The sequence below is a fragment of the Myxocyprinus asiaticus genome, chromosome 23 (genome assembly GCF_019703515.2).
Source record: "Myxocyprinus asiaticus isolate MX2 ecotype Aquarium Trade chromosome 23, UBuf_Myxa_2, whole genome shotgun sequence".
Classification (NCBI taxonomy): Eukaryota; Metazoa; Chordata; class Actinopteri; order Cypriniformes; family Catostomidae; genus Myxocyprinus; species Myxocyprinus asiaticus.
In genome coordinates, this window is record NC_059366.1 from 35,564,314 (window position 1) to 35,578,965 (window position 14,652).

Here is a 14,652-nt window from a genome sequence, read left to right on the forward strand (position 1 = left end):
TGTGTAAAACCTGGAAGACAAAGACTGGAATGTTGCCATTTTTAAAGCATTACAAAAACGTCATCACAGCATTTCTAGTGTGAGTCGGAGATGAGTCAGTTTTAAAGCTGTGCCTTGTGGGTTTTTGTTGGATTGGATGTGCTTTGAGTCAATGTCCCTTTAAGACAAGTCAGTCCACTCAGTGGCCATATTGGAACCACCCCCAGGCAGCTATCTTGGTAATAGGCATGCAAGTACAGCTCCTAAATGAATGGGGACTTATTGTACACTTTTGCATCAAAATCTCCAAAATTTTTGACTAAGCTTGTTTCAATAACATACATTAAATCACAAATAAAATTGTTATTTTCTTACAGCTGCCATATTGACCATTGCGATTTCTCACATTCATTGTTCTGTGGTCCATTTCCACTTTCTTAGATGTCTCTGTTTGAGTTTGTGATGTTCTCTAGGGTGTTCTCTACTGGATGCATCCATGAATACAGCCAACATAAAAAACAAATTGTGTAAATGCAGTCAAAATCCAGCAGAAGTGGGTGAAATGTTCATTTATTTGTGTCTATTTGTGTGTAAAAGCACTATTTAGTGTATATAATCTGTATTATCCAATCTATTATATATAATCTGAGATTATATACTGTATGATCTCATATCACGTTCTCTGGTACCCATGAAAAACTCAAAAATGTCTTTACAAAACCTAAAGACAGAAAAATAACAGAAAAACTCAAAGTGATAGTTATATGCTCTCAAAATCTGATAGGGAGCCACTGAATGAATGTAAATTAAGGGATGAATGAATGAATGAATGAATGGCAGAGAAAGACATCAGAATTTGCTCTGTGTGACTATAGTGTGTTTGCTGTACCTTTCTGAAGACTCATATCCACCATGCGTGGTTCCGCCAGCTCCAGGTAGAAGTTTTTGTTTTTTTCATACTCCTCATCGTCAATAATCTTAACCTGTATGGTTTTACTGAGCAGGAAAGAGAGAGAGAGAGAGAGAGAAAGAGAGAGTGAGAAACAATGTCAGAAGCTAGGAGTCAACAAATTGTCCCGAGGTCAGAGGTCAAATAGGTCATGCAAACAAGCTATATCATCTTTTAAGGATTTATTCCCCAGTTGTCATGTACCATCAATCATAGGGCTAATAGAAGAGGTATATCCAAAGTAAAACAGTATTAAAAGGGTTTCTGGTAAATCAGAACCGTGTGTGTGCATATGTGTGTGTATGTGTGTGCATGTGTGTGTGTGTGTGTATGTGTTTGTGGTTCTCAATTGGTGGGTCCTGACTGCAGACTGGTCTGTTCTGATTGCGGACAGCAGGGGGAGAAAATTCTAAATGCAAATACTAAAATGCTACTTACCATATAAATGCAAAAGTGCATTGGGTGGAAAAATACATCAGCTAAACAAATTTTAAAAGACAGAAGAACATGCTTCCATTTCTTTTGTTGTTGCTGTCAAAGGCCATATGTTCAATCAAACTCTTATTCGTTTTGGCTCAAATTCACATGTCATGTAGTAATATGGGTAATACAAAACCAATATTTGGCCCAGTGTTTCTTTTTATTAGATCACACTTTTGCTGTTGTTTATGCATTTCCAAAATGTTCCCAATCGGTATGTCATGTTAAGAATTGTGCATATTGTTGGATCTACATATACAGTTCATGGTAATATTAAAACATTTCAGTGTTAGATTTTAAAAGGGACCTGGATAGCTCAGCAAGTAAAGACACTGACTACCACCCCTGGAGTTGCGAGTTCAAATCCAGGGCATGCTGAGTGACTCCAGCCAGGTCTCCTAAGCAACCAAACTGACCCAGCTGCTAGGGTGGGTAGAGTCACATGGGGTAACCTCCTCGTGGTTGCTATAATGTGGTTCGCTCTCGGTGGGGTGCGTGGTGAGTTGTGCATGAATGTCATGGAGAATAGCATGAAACCTCCACACACGCTATGTCTTTGCAGTAACATGCTCAACAAGCCACATGATAAGATGTGTGGATTGATGGACTCAGATGCAGAGGCAACTGAGATTCATCCTCCACCACCCAGATTTGAGGCAAGTCACTACACCACCACAAGGACTTAGAGCGCACTGGGCATTCCAAATTTGGGAGAAAAAAGGGGAGAAAACATTTCTTTAGATTTTTAAAGACCCTTTTAGCTAACAATTATGGTAATATATTGGGTTGACACTTGACTTCCAATGTAAAGACCTGAAGCAAAACGAGTTGAGGAACACTGCTATACAGAATCTGTCTCATCTTTTATTTGTAACATACTTTTCCCACTCTCTCACTGTCACACATTCAATGGTGAATTCTCAGCATGTGTGTGTGTGTATTAATAACTCAGCATGTGATTGATGTTGACCTGGTTTCTCTGTGACTGTGAGTAAAACCTGTTTCATCTGCGTTTCAATTAGACGATCTGTGTGTGTGTGTGTGTATGTGTGTTTGACCTGTTAACATCACCCTCCCTTCATTCAGAGCAGTTTCTCACAGAACAGCTGTCCTCAGACCCACACCTCTTCAACTCTCTCTAATATGTCTTTCAGTGTAACATACTCATGTTCTCATTCCCTTCTGCTCTGCCCTGCTTTTCCTCCATCAGCGGACACATTAAACCCAAATGTCCTCTTACTCACTCACTATCACACGGCAGAGAGATACAAGGCCCTTTCCAAAAATAAGGTACAAAATAGGGCCTGAAACTCTTCAAGTATTTTTTTGTCTTTTCCAACAAATGGCCAAGGACTAAACACTCAAGTGAAAGGAGGTGCGTAACCTTCAGAAATTGTTGATTGTTAAAAAATACAAATTTAAAAAAAAACATTTGAAAATGGAAGATTATTTAGTTGTCTTCTCATCATTCTGTTGGAAGGTTCAAAATGTTACTTCTACAATTTTAAGAAATGTGAAATGTTTTTCAGTAATATTATGTTTTTGGCTATTAAAATGAGGTAATAATTATCAATCAAAAACAAAACAAAAGGACATGCGAGGTTCGGACGTGTGAACGGCGAGCACTGCGCACTTTGCTAGTTTAAAAACTATTAATGTCATAAACCGGTGAGATTCAATACACTCTGTTTCATAACTGTTCTAGGAGGACAATATGTCAAAGAATTCAAAATCCTCTAGCTCTGGAGACATTAAAAGACACTTACATGCTGAAGCTGACACCCCCAAGGAGGCCCCGAGCCAGGGAGCCGATTTGGTCAGAGAAGTGCGGGAAATTCGGTGAGAAATGTTGAACATGTCGGCAATGCTGACGAAGGTCGTTGCTGACTTGGAGGATCTTGCTGTAATACGTCGATTGATCACTGCCATGGAGATGAAATTCACTGAGGTGGTCACAAGAGTGGGGGATGTTGAGAAACAGATCGATTATCTGGAGTCATCGGAGAGGGAATTAGCTGCTAATCCGCTAGCACCAAGGTGGAATTGGAGCATGTCTGGGAGAAGTTGGAGGACTTGGAGAACCATAGCCTGTGGAATAAAGTCCGAATTGTTGGAATTCCTGAGGCCGAAGAGGGTCAGGATATGGTGAAATTCCTGGACAGGCTCTTTCCGAGTCTGCTCAACATAACAGGCCATAATCTGGAAATCGAGCGAGCTCACAGGGTTCCGGCTCGGCGATCCGCTAAGGGAGACAGGCCCCAATCAATTCTGGCCAAATTTCTGAGATCATCCAATAAAGATCTCTTGTTATGCGAGGCGAGGAATAAAGGAAGGCTTTCTTGGAAGAACCACAGCATTTTCTTGTTCCCAGACATTGTGAATTCGACAAGAGAGAAATGTGATAGATTCAAGGAATGCAAGAAACTCTTACATCAACAGAAGGCCGCTTTTGTACTGATGTTCCTGGCCAAAATGAGAATAGATGCTAAGAATGGCCATAAAACATTCACATGTCCCCAGCAAGTGATGTCCTTCATAAAGTCAATGAGTAAGTTATTTTGTTGTACTCATGTTGTAGCTGAATGGACTGACTCACTGAACATTAATTTGACTGTCCGAGGAAACTGAGCACCTTTTTTGTTTCTTTTTGTGTTGGTTCCGCCTATGGCTGGAGTTTGTTTTGTGGAATAACACTCCTTCGGGACAGTTTGTGGCTGAATCTGCACGTTCTTTGTGCTTATGCCTCTTACTGGATAGAGTTTGTTTTGTGGAATATTACTTGCAAATCATTAGAGTGATTAGGGCATTTGTTACACTCATGTAACAGCCGAATGGGCAGGCTCACCAAACATTCGTTCGACTGCCCGAGGAAACTGTATGTTTTTTTGTTTGTTTTTTTGTGCTGGTTCCGCTAGCAGCTGGAGCTTGTTTTGTGGAAGAACACACCTTCGGGACAGTTATGTGGATGAATCTACATGTTCATTGTGCTTATTCCGCCTATTGGCTGGAGTTTGTTTTATAGATTATTTTCTGTAATGTAATTCTGTCCCACAAAATTTGTATAGAAGCACCGGGCTTGAGCAATCCGACGGCAAAGTTGTCACGGGGACATACATGGCATACATGGACTGTTTGAGTTCAGAGGGATGGGCGCAGATTGGCGCCGTCATGCGTGGGGTTAATGTGCACGTTTTACTTTTTTCTGTTTTTTTTTTGCTCTGGGGGATGTTCGGGGGTTGATTGTTGCACTAATGTTGGAATGTGGTCTTTATAATTTTATTTCTGACACACAACCTATTTTTTCTCATATGTCAAAATGTCAAATGTTAATATGAGCGGATTGTCTCTCTCCACATGGAATGTGAATGGGTTGGGGCACCCCATAAAAAGAAGGAAGGTTATTTCTTTTCTTAAACATAAGAAATTTGATATAGTGTTTCTTCAAGAAACGCATCTTTCACCGCAGGAAGCTGAAAAATTTGGGAAGATATGGGGTGGACATGTTTTTTTATAGTGCTGGCTCAAGTAAGAGCAGGGGAGTCATTACACTGACAAGTAAACATCTACAATTCAAATGTCTCAAACAGATTAAAGATAAATTAGGAAGAGTCATTATTGTTTTATCAGAAATTCAGGGGCAAAGGTTGATTTTAGCTATTATTTACGCACCTAATGTTGATGATCAGGGCTTTTTTATAGATCTTGAAGGGATGTTGCAAGCCGCTGGCACCCCTCATGATATAATACTGGGAGGAGACTTTAATCATTTGATGGATTCAGTCCTTGATCATAGTGAAGCAAATTGTGTAAGCCCCCTAGAGCAACATTGACACTTCATAGGATGTGTAAAAATCTTGGTCATACAGGTATTTGGAGACTTTTGAACCCATCTGGTAGGGACTATACATTTTTTTCATCAGTCCATAAGATTTATTCTAGAAATCTTTTTTTTTTATATATATACAGTGGTGTGAAAATGTGTTTGCCCCCTTCCTGATTTCTTATTTTTTTGCATGTTTGTCACACTTAAATGTTTCAGATCATCAAACAAGTTTAAATATTAGTCAAAGATAACACAAGTAAACACAAAATGCAGTTTTTAAATGAAGGTTGTTATTATTAAGGGAAAACAAAATCCAAACCTACATGGCCCTGTGTGAAAAAGTGTTTGCCCCACCTGTTAAAACATAACTTAACTGTGGTTTATCACTCCTGAGTTCAATTTCTCTAGCCACACCCAGGCCTGATTACCGCCACACCTGTTCTCAATCAAGAAATCACTTAAATAGGACCTGCCTGACAAAGTGAAGTAGACCAAAAGATCTTCAAAAGCTAGACATCATGCTGAGATCCAAAGAAATTCAGGAACAAATGAGAAAGAAAGTAATTGAGATCTATCAGTCTGGAAAAGGTTATAAAGCCATTTCTAAAGCTTTGGGACTCCAGAGAACCACAGTGAGGGCCATTATCCACAAATGGCGAAAACATGGAACAGTGGTGAACCTTCCCAGGAGTGGCCGGCCGACCAAAATTACCCCAAGAGCGCAGTGACGACTCATCCAAGAGGTCACAAAAGACCCCAAAACAATATCCAAAGAACTGCAGGCCTCACTTGCCTCAGTTAAGGTCAGTGTTCATGACTCCTGGCCTGCATGGCAGAGTTCCAAGACGAAAACCACTCCTGAGCAAAAAGAACATTAAGGCTCGTCTCATTTTTGCCAGAAAACATCTTGATGATCCCCAAGACTTTTGGGAAAATACTCTGTGGACTGACGAGACAAAAGTTGAACTTTTTGGAAGGTGTGTGTCCCATTACATCTGGCGTAAAAGTAACACCGCATTTCAGAAAAAGAACATCATACCAACAGTAAAATATGGTGGTGGTAGTGTGATGGTCTGGGGCTGTTTTGCTGCTTCAGGACCTGGAAGACTTGCTGTGATAAATGGAACCATGAATTCTGCTGTCTACCAAAAAATCCTGAAGGAGAATGTCCGGCCATCTGTTCGTGACCTCAAGCTGAAGCAAACTTGGGTTCTGCAGCAGGACAATGATCCAAAACACACCAGCAAGTCCACCTCTGAATGGCTGAAGAAAAACAATGTGAAGACTTTGGAGTGGCCTAGTCAAAGTCCTGACCTGAATCCTATTGAGATGCTGTGGCATGACCTTAAAAAGGCAGTTCATGCTCGAAAACCCTCCAATGTGGCTGAATTACAACAATTCTGCAAAATTCCTCCACAGTGCTGTAAAAGACTCATTGCAAGTTATCACAAACACATGATTGCAGTTGTTGCTGCTAAGGGTGGCCCAACCAGTTATTAGGTTTAGGGGGCAATCACTTTTTCACACAGGGCCATGTAGGTTTGGATTTTGTTTTCCCTTAATAATAACAACCTTCATTTAAAAACTGCATTTTGTGTTTACTTGTGTTATCTTTGACTAATATTTAAACTTGTTTGATGATCTGAAACATTTAAGTGTGACAAACATGCAAAAAAATAAGAAATCAGGAAGGGGGCAAACACTTTTTCACACCACTGTATATATCTAAGTCCCTCATTTCATCTGTTGTGGATTGCTCAATTGGAAACATCTTATTCTCAGATCACACCCTGGTGAGTTTAGAGGTGTTGCCTCATTCAGAGAAAAAGAAATCATGTAGTTGCCACTTTAATGTATCCCTTTTGCAAAATCCTGAATTCCAACAAATGTTAAAGGCTGAAATCAGTGTTTGATTTGTAGGCATGGCTTGGGAGGCACTTAAGGCTTCTTAGGGGTTGGATCATACAGCATGCCTCATTCATCAAAAAATCCAAAGCACGAGAACTTGTGGAGTTGGAAGGGAATATTAAAAGTACCGAGGCAGAGCTAAAGCACCAAATGTCGTCTGATGGCTTCAGAGAATTGACCCGATTGAAATACAGGTGGAGTTTTGGCTATTCAGGGAAAGACTTATACTTTGTATGGGGGGACAAAGCAGGGAAGCTTTTGGCTAGATATATAAAGCAGAGAGAGTCTTTTTCTACCATTCCCTCAGTGAAATCTGCTGGTGGTGAAATATATACCTCAGCCATTGATATTAATAATGCTTTTAAAGAATTCTATCTTGAGCTCTATAGTTCCACATCTTCATCTACTGATGAAGATATTAGAAACTTTGTGGAACCATTAGAACTCCCTAAACTGACGACTGAGCAAAACAATTCTCTTGATTCTGAGATAACCTTGGAGGAGCTTGGCGAGGTAATTAAGGCCTTGCCTACAGGCAAGGCTCCGGGGCCAGATGGCTTTGCTGCTGAATTTTTTTCGATCTTATGCTACAGAACTGGCTCCACTTTTGTTAGAAGTTTATACGAAATCATTAAAGAATTGAAAGCTTCCGCTGATTCTTAAAAAGAACAAAGATCCAAGCGAGTTTAAGAGTTACCATCCAATTTCCCTGATCCAGCTAGACATTAAAATATTGTCAAAATTCTGGCTAACCAATTAAGCAAAGTTATGACACCTCTTATACATACAGATCAGGTGGGGTTTATTCGGGCCGTAGCTCTTCTGATAACATTAGGAGTTTCATCAATATCATGTGGTCAGTGGCGAACGATCAGACTCCGGTTGCTGCCATATCACTTGATGCCGAAAAAGCGTTTGTTATGGTAGAATGGGATTATCTTTTTAAGATTTTGGAAATATATGGGTTCGGGAATACTTTTATTGGATGGATTAAGTTACTTTATAGATACCCGGTAGCGGCAGTACAAACAAATAGAATAATTTCAGATTATTTTACTCTTGATAACAGAACCCGTCAGGGTTGCCCTCTTTCCCCATTATTGTTCTGTCTTGCCCTGGAACCATTAGCAGCCGCGATAAGAAAGGAAGATGATTTTCCAGGGGTGGTGGCGGGAGGTATGGCGCATAAGCTTTTGCTTTACGCTGATGATATTTTATTATTCGTCTCTGACCCCGTTAGATCTATGCCTTGCTCCACAGAATTATTAATTCCTTTTCTAAATTCTCAGGATACAGAGTAATTTGGTCTAAATCTGAAGCTTTGGCTCTGACAGCGTACCGCCCAGTAACGGCTTTTCAGCAGGGTGCCTTCCAGTGGCCCAAACAGGGCATTAATATTTGGGCATTTTATTCCCAGCAAATTTGGGTTAATTTTGACCCCTTAATAAAAAGGTTTTCGAGTGATGTGGGCAGGTGGGCTTCATTACATTTATCTATGATTGGGAAGGTTAATGTTATTAAAATGAATTGTATTCCAAAATTCAACTACCTGCTACAATCTCTCCCTGTGATTTCCCCCTCTCTTATTTCAAGCAATTTGATAGCATAGCAAAGTCTTCATTTGGAATGGTAAGCGTCCCAGATTGCATTTCAATAAATTACATAGGCCGATTGGCAAATGTGGGCTAGGCCTACCCAAGATTTTGTTTTATAATTATGCATTCGGTCTCAGACATTTGGCTCATCTGTCGCTTCCACCTGAGAGAGCCCCTCACTGGTTCTGTACTGAACAGGAAGTTCTTGCCCCTATTTCGCCATTGCAAAGCCTTTCTATCAAACTAATCAGAGAAGTTAAGTTACGCCCCGTTATCTCGCATTTGCACTCGGTATGGACAAAAGTGTCCAGAGTGTTTAATTCGGAAATGTATTTAAATGTTGCCTTGAGCATATGGCAGAATCCAAAATGTATGTATTAATAAGTCCCCTTTCTGCTGGTCAGAGTGGATTGTGAGGGAGGTTAATATGCTCGGTGACCTATATGAGAGTGGAGTGTTGAGATCTTTTGAAAATTTTGTTCAACATTTTGGGATTTCCAGATCTCAGTTTTATAGGTATTTACAGCTGCGCCACCTGCTTTGTACTATTTTTGGGAGTAGCATACACCCCCACTAAAGCGGCAGATACTCTGGGAATGGTGATTACTTGTTTGGAAAAGGTCATGAGGCATCAGTGTATTACTCCCTTCTAATTCAGAGTCTGGGGGACGGAGCTTTAAATTCTATCAAGAGATTATGGGAGAAAGATTTAAACTTGGTATTGGAGGAGGGAGTGTGGGCTAGGATTCTAAAAAACATCAAGTCTGCATCTAGAGATGCAAGGGTGCACCTTGTGCAATTCAAGATTTTACATAGATTGTATTGGACCCCCGCTAGATTGTATAGGCTTGGTCTTAAAGACACATCCACCTACTGGCGATGCCAATCGGAGGATGGAGACACAGCCCATGTTTTTTGATGGTGAGATCCAGGAATTCTGGTTGAAGGTTCAGAGTTCTGTGTGTGACGTGCTGGGCACTCGGGTTTCGTTTTGCCCCAGACTCTGTGTTTTGGGCGATGGGGAGGTCATCAATGTTGAGAACAGACACATAGAGAGTTGGGTTCTGACCAGTGTGATGATCGCCAGGCAGATTATTTTGAGGGGTTGGAGGTCGGCTGGAGCGCCCCCATTTCGGGAGTGGTGCACGGAGATGGGGAGGGTGGCTGCATTTGAGGAGGTGTCATTTGGAAGACGGGGTAACTTGGATTTGTTGGGAAATGGGGCAACTATTTGGAGTTCTTGGAGGGTTCTTGGGGGAGGGGGGGCAGTGGAGAGAGAGGTATAGTTATAAATGTGTGTGATTTTATATATATATATATATATATATATATATATATATATATATATATATATATATATATATATATATATATTTGTGTGTATATACTCATGAGTGGCCACAGGAATGTTTGTTGGGGGTCAGGGTGGGGTCAGTGATTGGGAGGGGGAAGGGTGGTTTTGGGGTTTAAATGTTGATTCTATGCATGTATGCTTTGCTTTTCTTTATTTATTGTAAGAATCAATAAAAAATGTTAATAAAAAAATAAAAAATTGTTTTTTTTAAAAAAGACACACCCACCTGCTGGCGATGACAATCAGAAGATGGAGACAAAACCTATGTTTTTGGTGGTGTGTTAAGATCCAAGAATTTTGGTTGAAGGTTCAGAGTTTTGTGTGTGAATTTAATTTTGCCCCAGACTCTGTATTTTAGGAGGTGGGGCGGTCATCAATATTGGGAATAAACACATAAAAAAAAAAAAATATATATATATATATATATATATATATATATATATATATATATATATATATATATATATATATATATATATACACTATATTGCCAAAAGTATTTGCTCACCCATCCAAATAATTGAATTCAGGCATTCCAATCACTTCCATGGCAACAGGTGTATAAAATGAAGCACCTAGGCATGCAGACTGCTTCTACAAACATTTGTGAAAGAACGGGCCGCTCTCAGGAGCTCAGTGAATTCCAGCGTGCTACTGTGATAGGATGCCACCTGTGCAACAAGTCCAGTCGTGAAATTTCCTCGCTACTAAATATTTCACAGTCAACTGTCAGTGGTATTATAACAAAGTGGAAGTGACTGGGAATGACAGCAACTCAGCCACGAAGTGGTAGGCCATGTAAAATGACAGAGCGGGGTCAGCAGATGCTGAGGCGCATAGTGCGCAGAGGTCGCCAACTTTCTGCAGAGTCAATCGCTACAGACCTCCAAAGTTCATGTGGCCTTCAGATTAGCTCAAGAACAGTGCGTAGAGAGCTTCATGGAATGGGTTTCCATGGCCGAGCAGCTGCATCCAAGCCATACATCACCAAGTGCAATGCAAAGTGTCGGATGCAGTGGTGTAAAGCACGCCGCCACTGGACTCTAGAGCAGTGGAGACGCGTTCTCTGGAGTGACGAATCATGCTTCTCCATCTGGCAATCTGATGGACGAGTCTGGGTTTGGTGGTTGCCAGGAGAACAGTACTTGTCTGACTGCATTGTGCCAACTGTGAAGTTTGGTGGAGGGGGGATTATGGTGTGGGGTTGTTTTTCAGGAGCTGGGCTTGGCCCCTTAGTTCCAGTGAAAGGAACTCTGAATGCTTCAGCATACAAAGAGATTTTGGACAATTCCATGCTCCCAACTTTGTGGGAACAGTTTGGGGATGGCCCCTTCCTGTTCCAACATGACTGCGCACCAGTGCACAAAGCAAGGTCCATAAAGACATGGATGAGCGAGTTTGGTGTGGAAGAACTTGACTGGCCTGCATAGAGTCCTGACCTCAACCCGATAGAGCACCTTTGGGATGAATTAGAGTGAAGACTGCGAGCCAGGCCTTCTCGTCCAACATCAGTGTCTGACCTCACAAATGCGCTTCTGGAAGAATGGTCAAAAATTCCCATAAACACACTCCTAAACCTTGTGGAAAGCCTTTCCAGAAGAGTTGAAGCTGTTATAGCTGCAGAGGGTGGGCCGACGTCATATTAAACCCTATGGATTAAGAATGGGATGTCACTTAAATTCATATGCGTCTAAAGGCAGATGAGCGAATACTTTTGGCAATATAGTGTGTATATATATATATATATATATATATATATATATATATATATATATATATATATATATATACAGTGCATCCGGAAAGTATTCACAGCGCTTCACTTTTTCCACATTTTGTTACGTTACAGCCTTATTCCAAAATGGATTAAATTCATTATTTTCCTCAAAATTCTACAAACAATACCCCATAATGACAACGTGAAATAAGTTTGTTTGAAATCTTTGCAAATGTATTAAAAATAAAAAACAAAAAAAATCACATGTACAAAAGTATTCACAGCCTTTGCCATGACACTCAAAATTGAGCTCAGGGGCATCCTGTTTCCACTGATCATCCTTGAGATGTTTCTACAACTTGATTGGAGCCCACCTGTTGTAAATTCAGTTGATTGGACATGATTTGGAAAGGCACACACCTGTCTATATAAGGTCCCATAGTTAACAGTGCATGTCAGAGCACAAACCAAGCCAAGAAGTCCAAGGAATTGTCTGTAGACCTCCGAGACAGGATTGTATCGAGGCACAGATCTGGGGAAGGGTACAGAAAAATTTCTGCAGCATTGAAGGTCCCAATGAGCACAGTGGCCTCCATCATACATAAATGGAAGAAGTTTGGAACCACCAGGACTCTTCCTAGAGCTGGCCGCCTTGCCAAACTGAGTGATCGGGGCAGAAGGGCCTTAGTCAGGGAGGTGACCAAGAACCCGATGGTCACTCTGACAGAGCTCCAGCATTTCTCTGTGGAGAGAGGAGAACCTTCCAGAAGAACAACCATCTCTGCAGCACTCCACCAATCAGGCCTGTATGGTAGAGTGGCCAGACGGAAGCCACTCCTCAGCAAAAGGCACCTGAAGGACTCTCAGACCATGAGAAACAAAGATTGAACTCTTTGGCCTGAATGGCAAGCGTCATGTCTGGAGGAAACCAGGCACCGCTCATCACCTGGCCAATACCATCCCTACAGTGAAGCATGGTGGTGGCAGCATCATGCTGTGGGGATGTTTTTCAGCGGCAGGAACTGGGAGACTAGTCAGGATCGAGGGAAAGATGAATGCAGCAATGTACAGAGACATCCTTGATGAAAACCTGCTCCAGAGCGCTCTGGACCTCAGACTGGGGTGAAGGTTCATCTTCCAACAGGACAACGACCCTAAGCACACAGCCAAGATAAAAAAGGAGTGGCTACGGGACAACTCTGTGAATGTCCTTGAGTGGCCCAGCCAGAGCCCAGACTTGAACCCGATTGAACATCTCTGGAGACATCTGAAAATGACTGTACATCCAACCTTGTGGAGCTTGAGAGGTCCTGCAAAGAAGAATGGGAGAAACTGCCCAAAAATAGGTGTGCCAAGATTGTAGCATCATACTCAAAAAGACTTGAGGCTGTAATTGGTGCCAAAGGTGTTTCAACTAAGTATTGAGCAAAGGCTGTGAATACTTATGTACATTTGTGTTTTTTTTTTAATTATTTTTTTTTATAAATTTGCAAAGATTTCAAACAAACTTTTTTCACGTTGTCATTATGGGGTATTGTTTGTAGAATTTTGAGGAAAATAATGAATTTAATCCATTTTGGACTAAGGCTGTAACATAACAAAATGTGGAAAAAGTGAAGCGCTGTGAATACTTTCCGGATGCACTGTATATATTTATTTTTGTGTGTATATACACATGTGTGACCACAGGAATGTTTGTTGGGGGTCAGGGTGGGGTCGAGGATTGGGAGGGGTAGTGGTGGGGGTTAAATGTTGATTCTGTGTATATATGTTTTGCTTTTCTTTGTTTATTGTATGAATCAATAAAAAAAAAATTATCACAAAAAAAATAAATCAAAAAATCAAATGCAAGTGTTGTACTATTTTAGCAAAACTCATGATTGATCTGGACACCCTCGGAAACCAAATAGAATACACTCTACCCTTAAAGCTGAAGTATGTAACATTTTTGGTGTTAAAATACTTCCTCCTATCCAAGCTTAATATGCAAAGAAAACTATAAGCCATTCATAGGTAAATTTTCTTGAAAACTGTAAACACTGTGTCTCTGTGGCACTGTAAAAATATAAAATGTGATGAAAGAAATTAAAACTGAAATAAATAATTATCTCTACTATTATTCTGACATTTCACATTCTTAAAATAAAGTAGTGATCCTAACTGATCTAAGACAGGCAATGTTTTCTACAATTAAATGTCAGGACTTTTGAAAAACTGAGTTTAAATGTATTTGGCTAAGGTGTACATAAACTTCTGACTTCAACTGTATATTAGATATACTATATTAGACAGACAAATGTTTGTCCCCATCAGTTTTTTTGGTTGGTGGTTGTATATAAGAAATTACTGGTCATTCAGTGTTTCAGTGAAAAAGACTTAACTTACAATAGTCAAAGATAACTTCACTGTTTGCACAGGTCTTGCAGCTCAGCGTCCGACAGGTTGCTGGGCTAATTAATATTAATCACATTGTCTGTGTTCACTCAAACTGATTTGCTGAATTAAAATGTGGACAGTGAGCGCTAGCCAATGGGATTGCCACTTTTGAGTTAGTTCCACCCACTGCCGAAGCAACCAGCTGGCAGAGGCTTCTGCTGGGTCTTTAAGGCTTCGGGCTTAGGCGAACAGCTGCACTTTCTTCCCTTGCACTAAAATTAAGCAAAAAAAATATATATATTAAAATGTAATTATTATTTCTCAAAAAGTGTGTTGGGGGGGCAATTTATTTATTTCGAAAACCGTCCCCCTCAGTTATAATGGTTTCTACACCCTTGTGTGAAACAGTATACAGAATGTGACGATAAATGTTTCAAACAGTACAGCATTGTTAGATAAATTATTTCACAT

General features: G+C 40.5%; 1 protein-coding gene across 9 annotated transcripts in view; it reads right to left on the reverse strand.

Moving 5' to 3' along the window:
* The window catches only part of LOC127413886 (sodium/calcium exchanger 3-like), a 70,503-nt gene that overhangs the window by 13,169 nt on the left and 42,682 nt on the right, over positions 1-14,652 (reverse strand). For 6 of the 9 annotated variants that reach the window (XM_051651443.1, XM_051651440.1, XM_051651444.1 and 3 more), the window contains exon 2: positions 891-975. In XM_051651443.1, coding sequence (XP_051507403.1) covers positions 891-975 — 85 coding nt within the window. Of the gene's footprint in view, positions 1-849; positions 976-14,652 lie in introns of all 9 variants that reach the window. The other 3 variants (XM_051651435.1, XM_051651437.1, XM_051651436.1) reach the window with 2 other exon arrangements.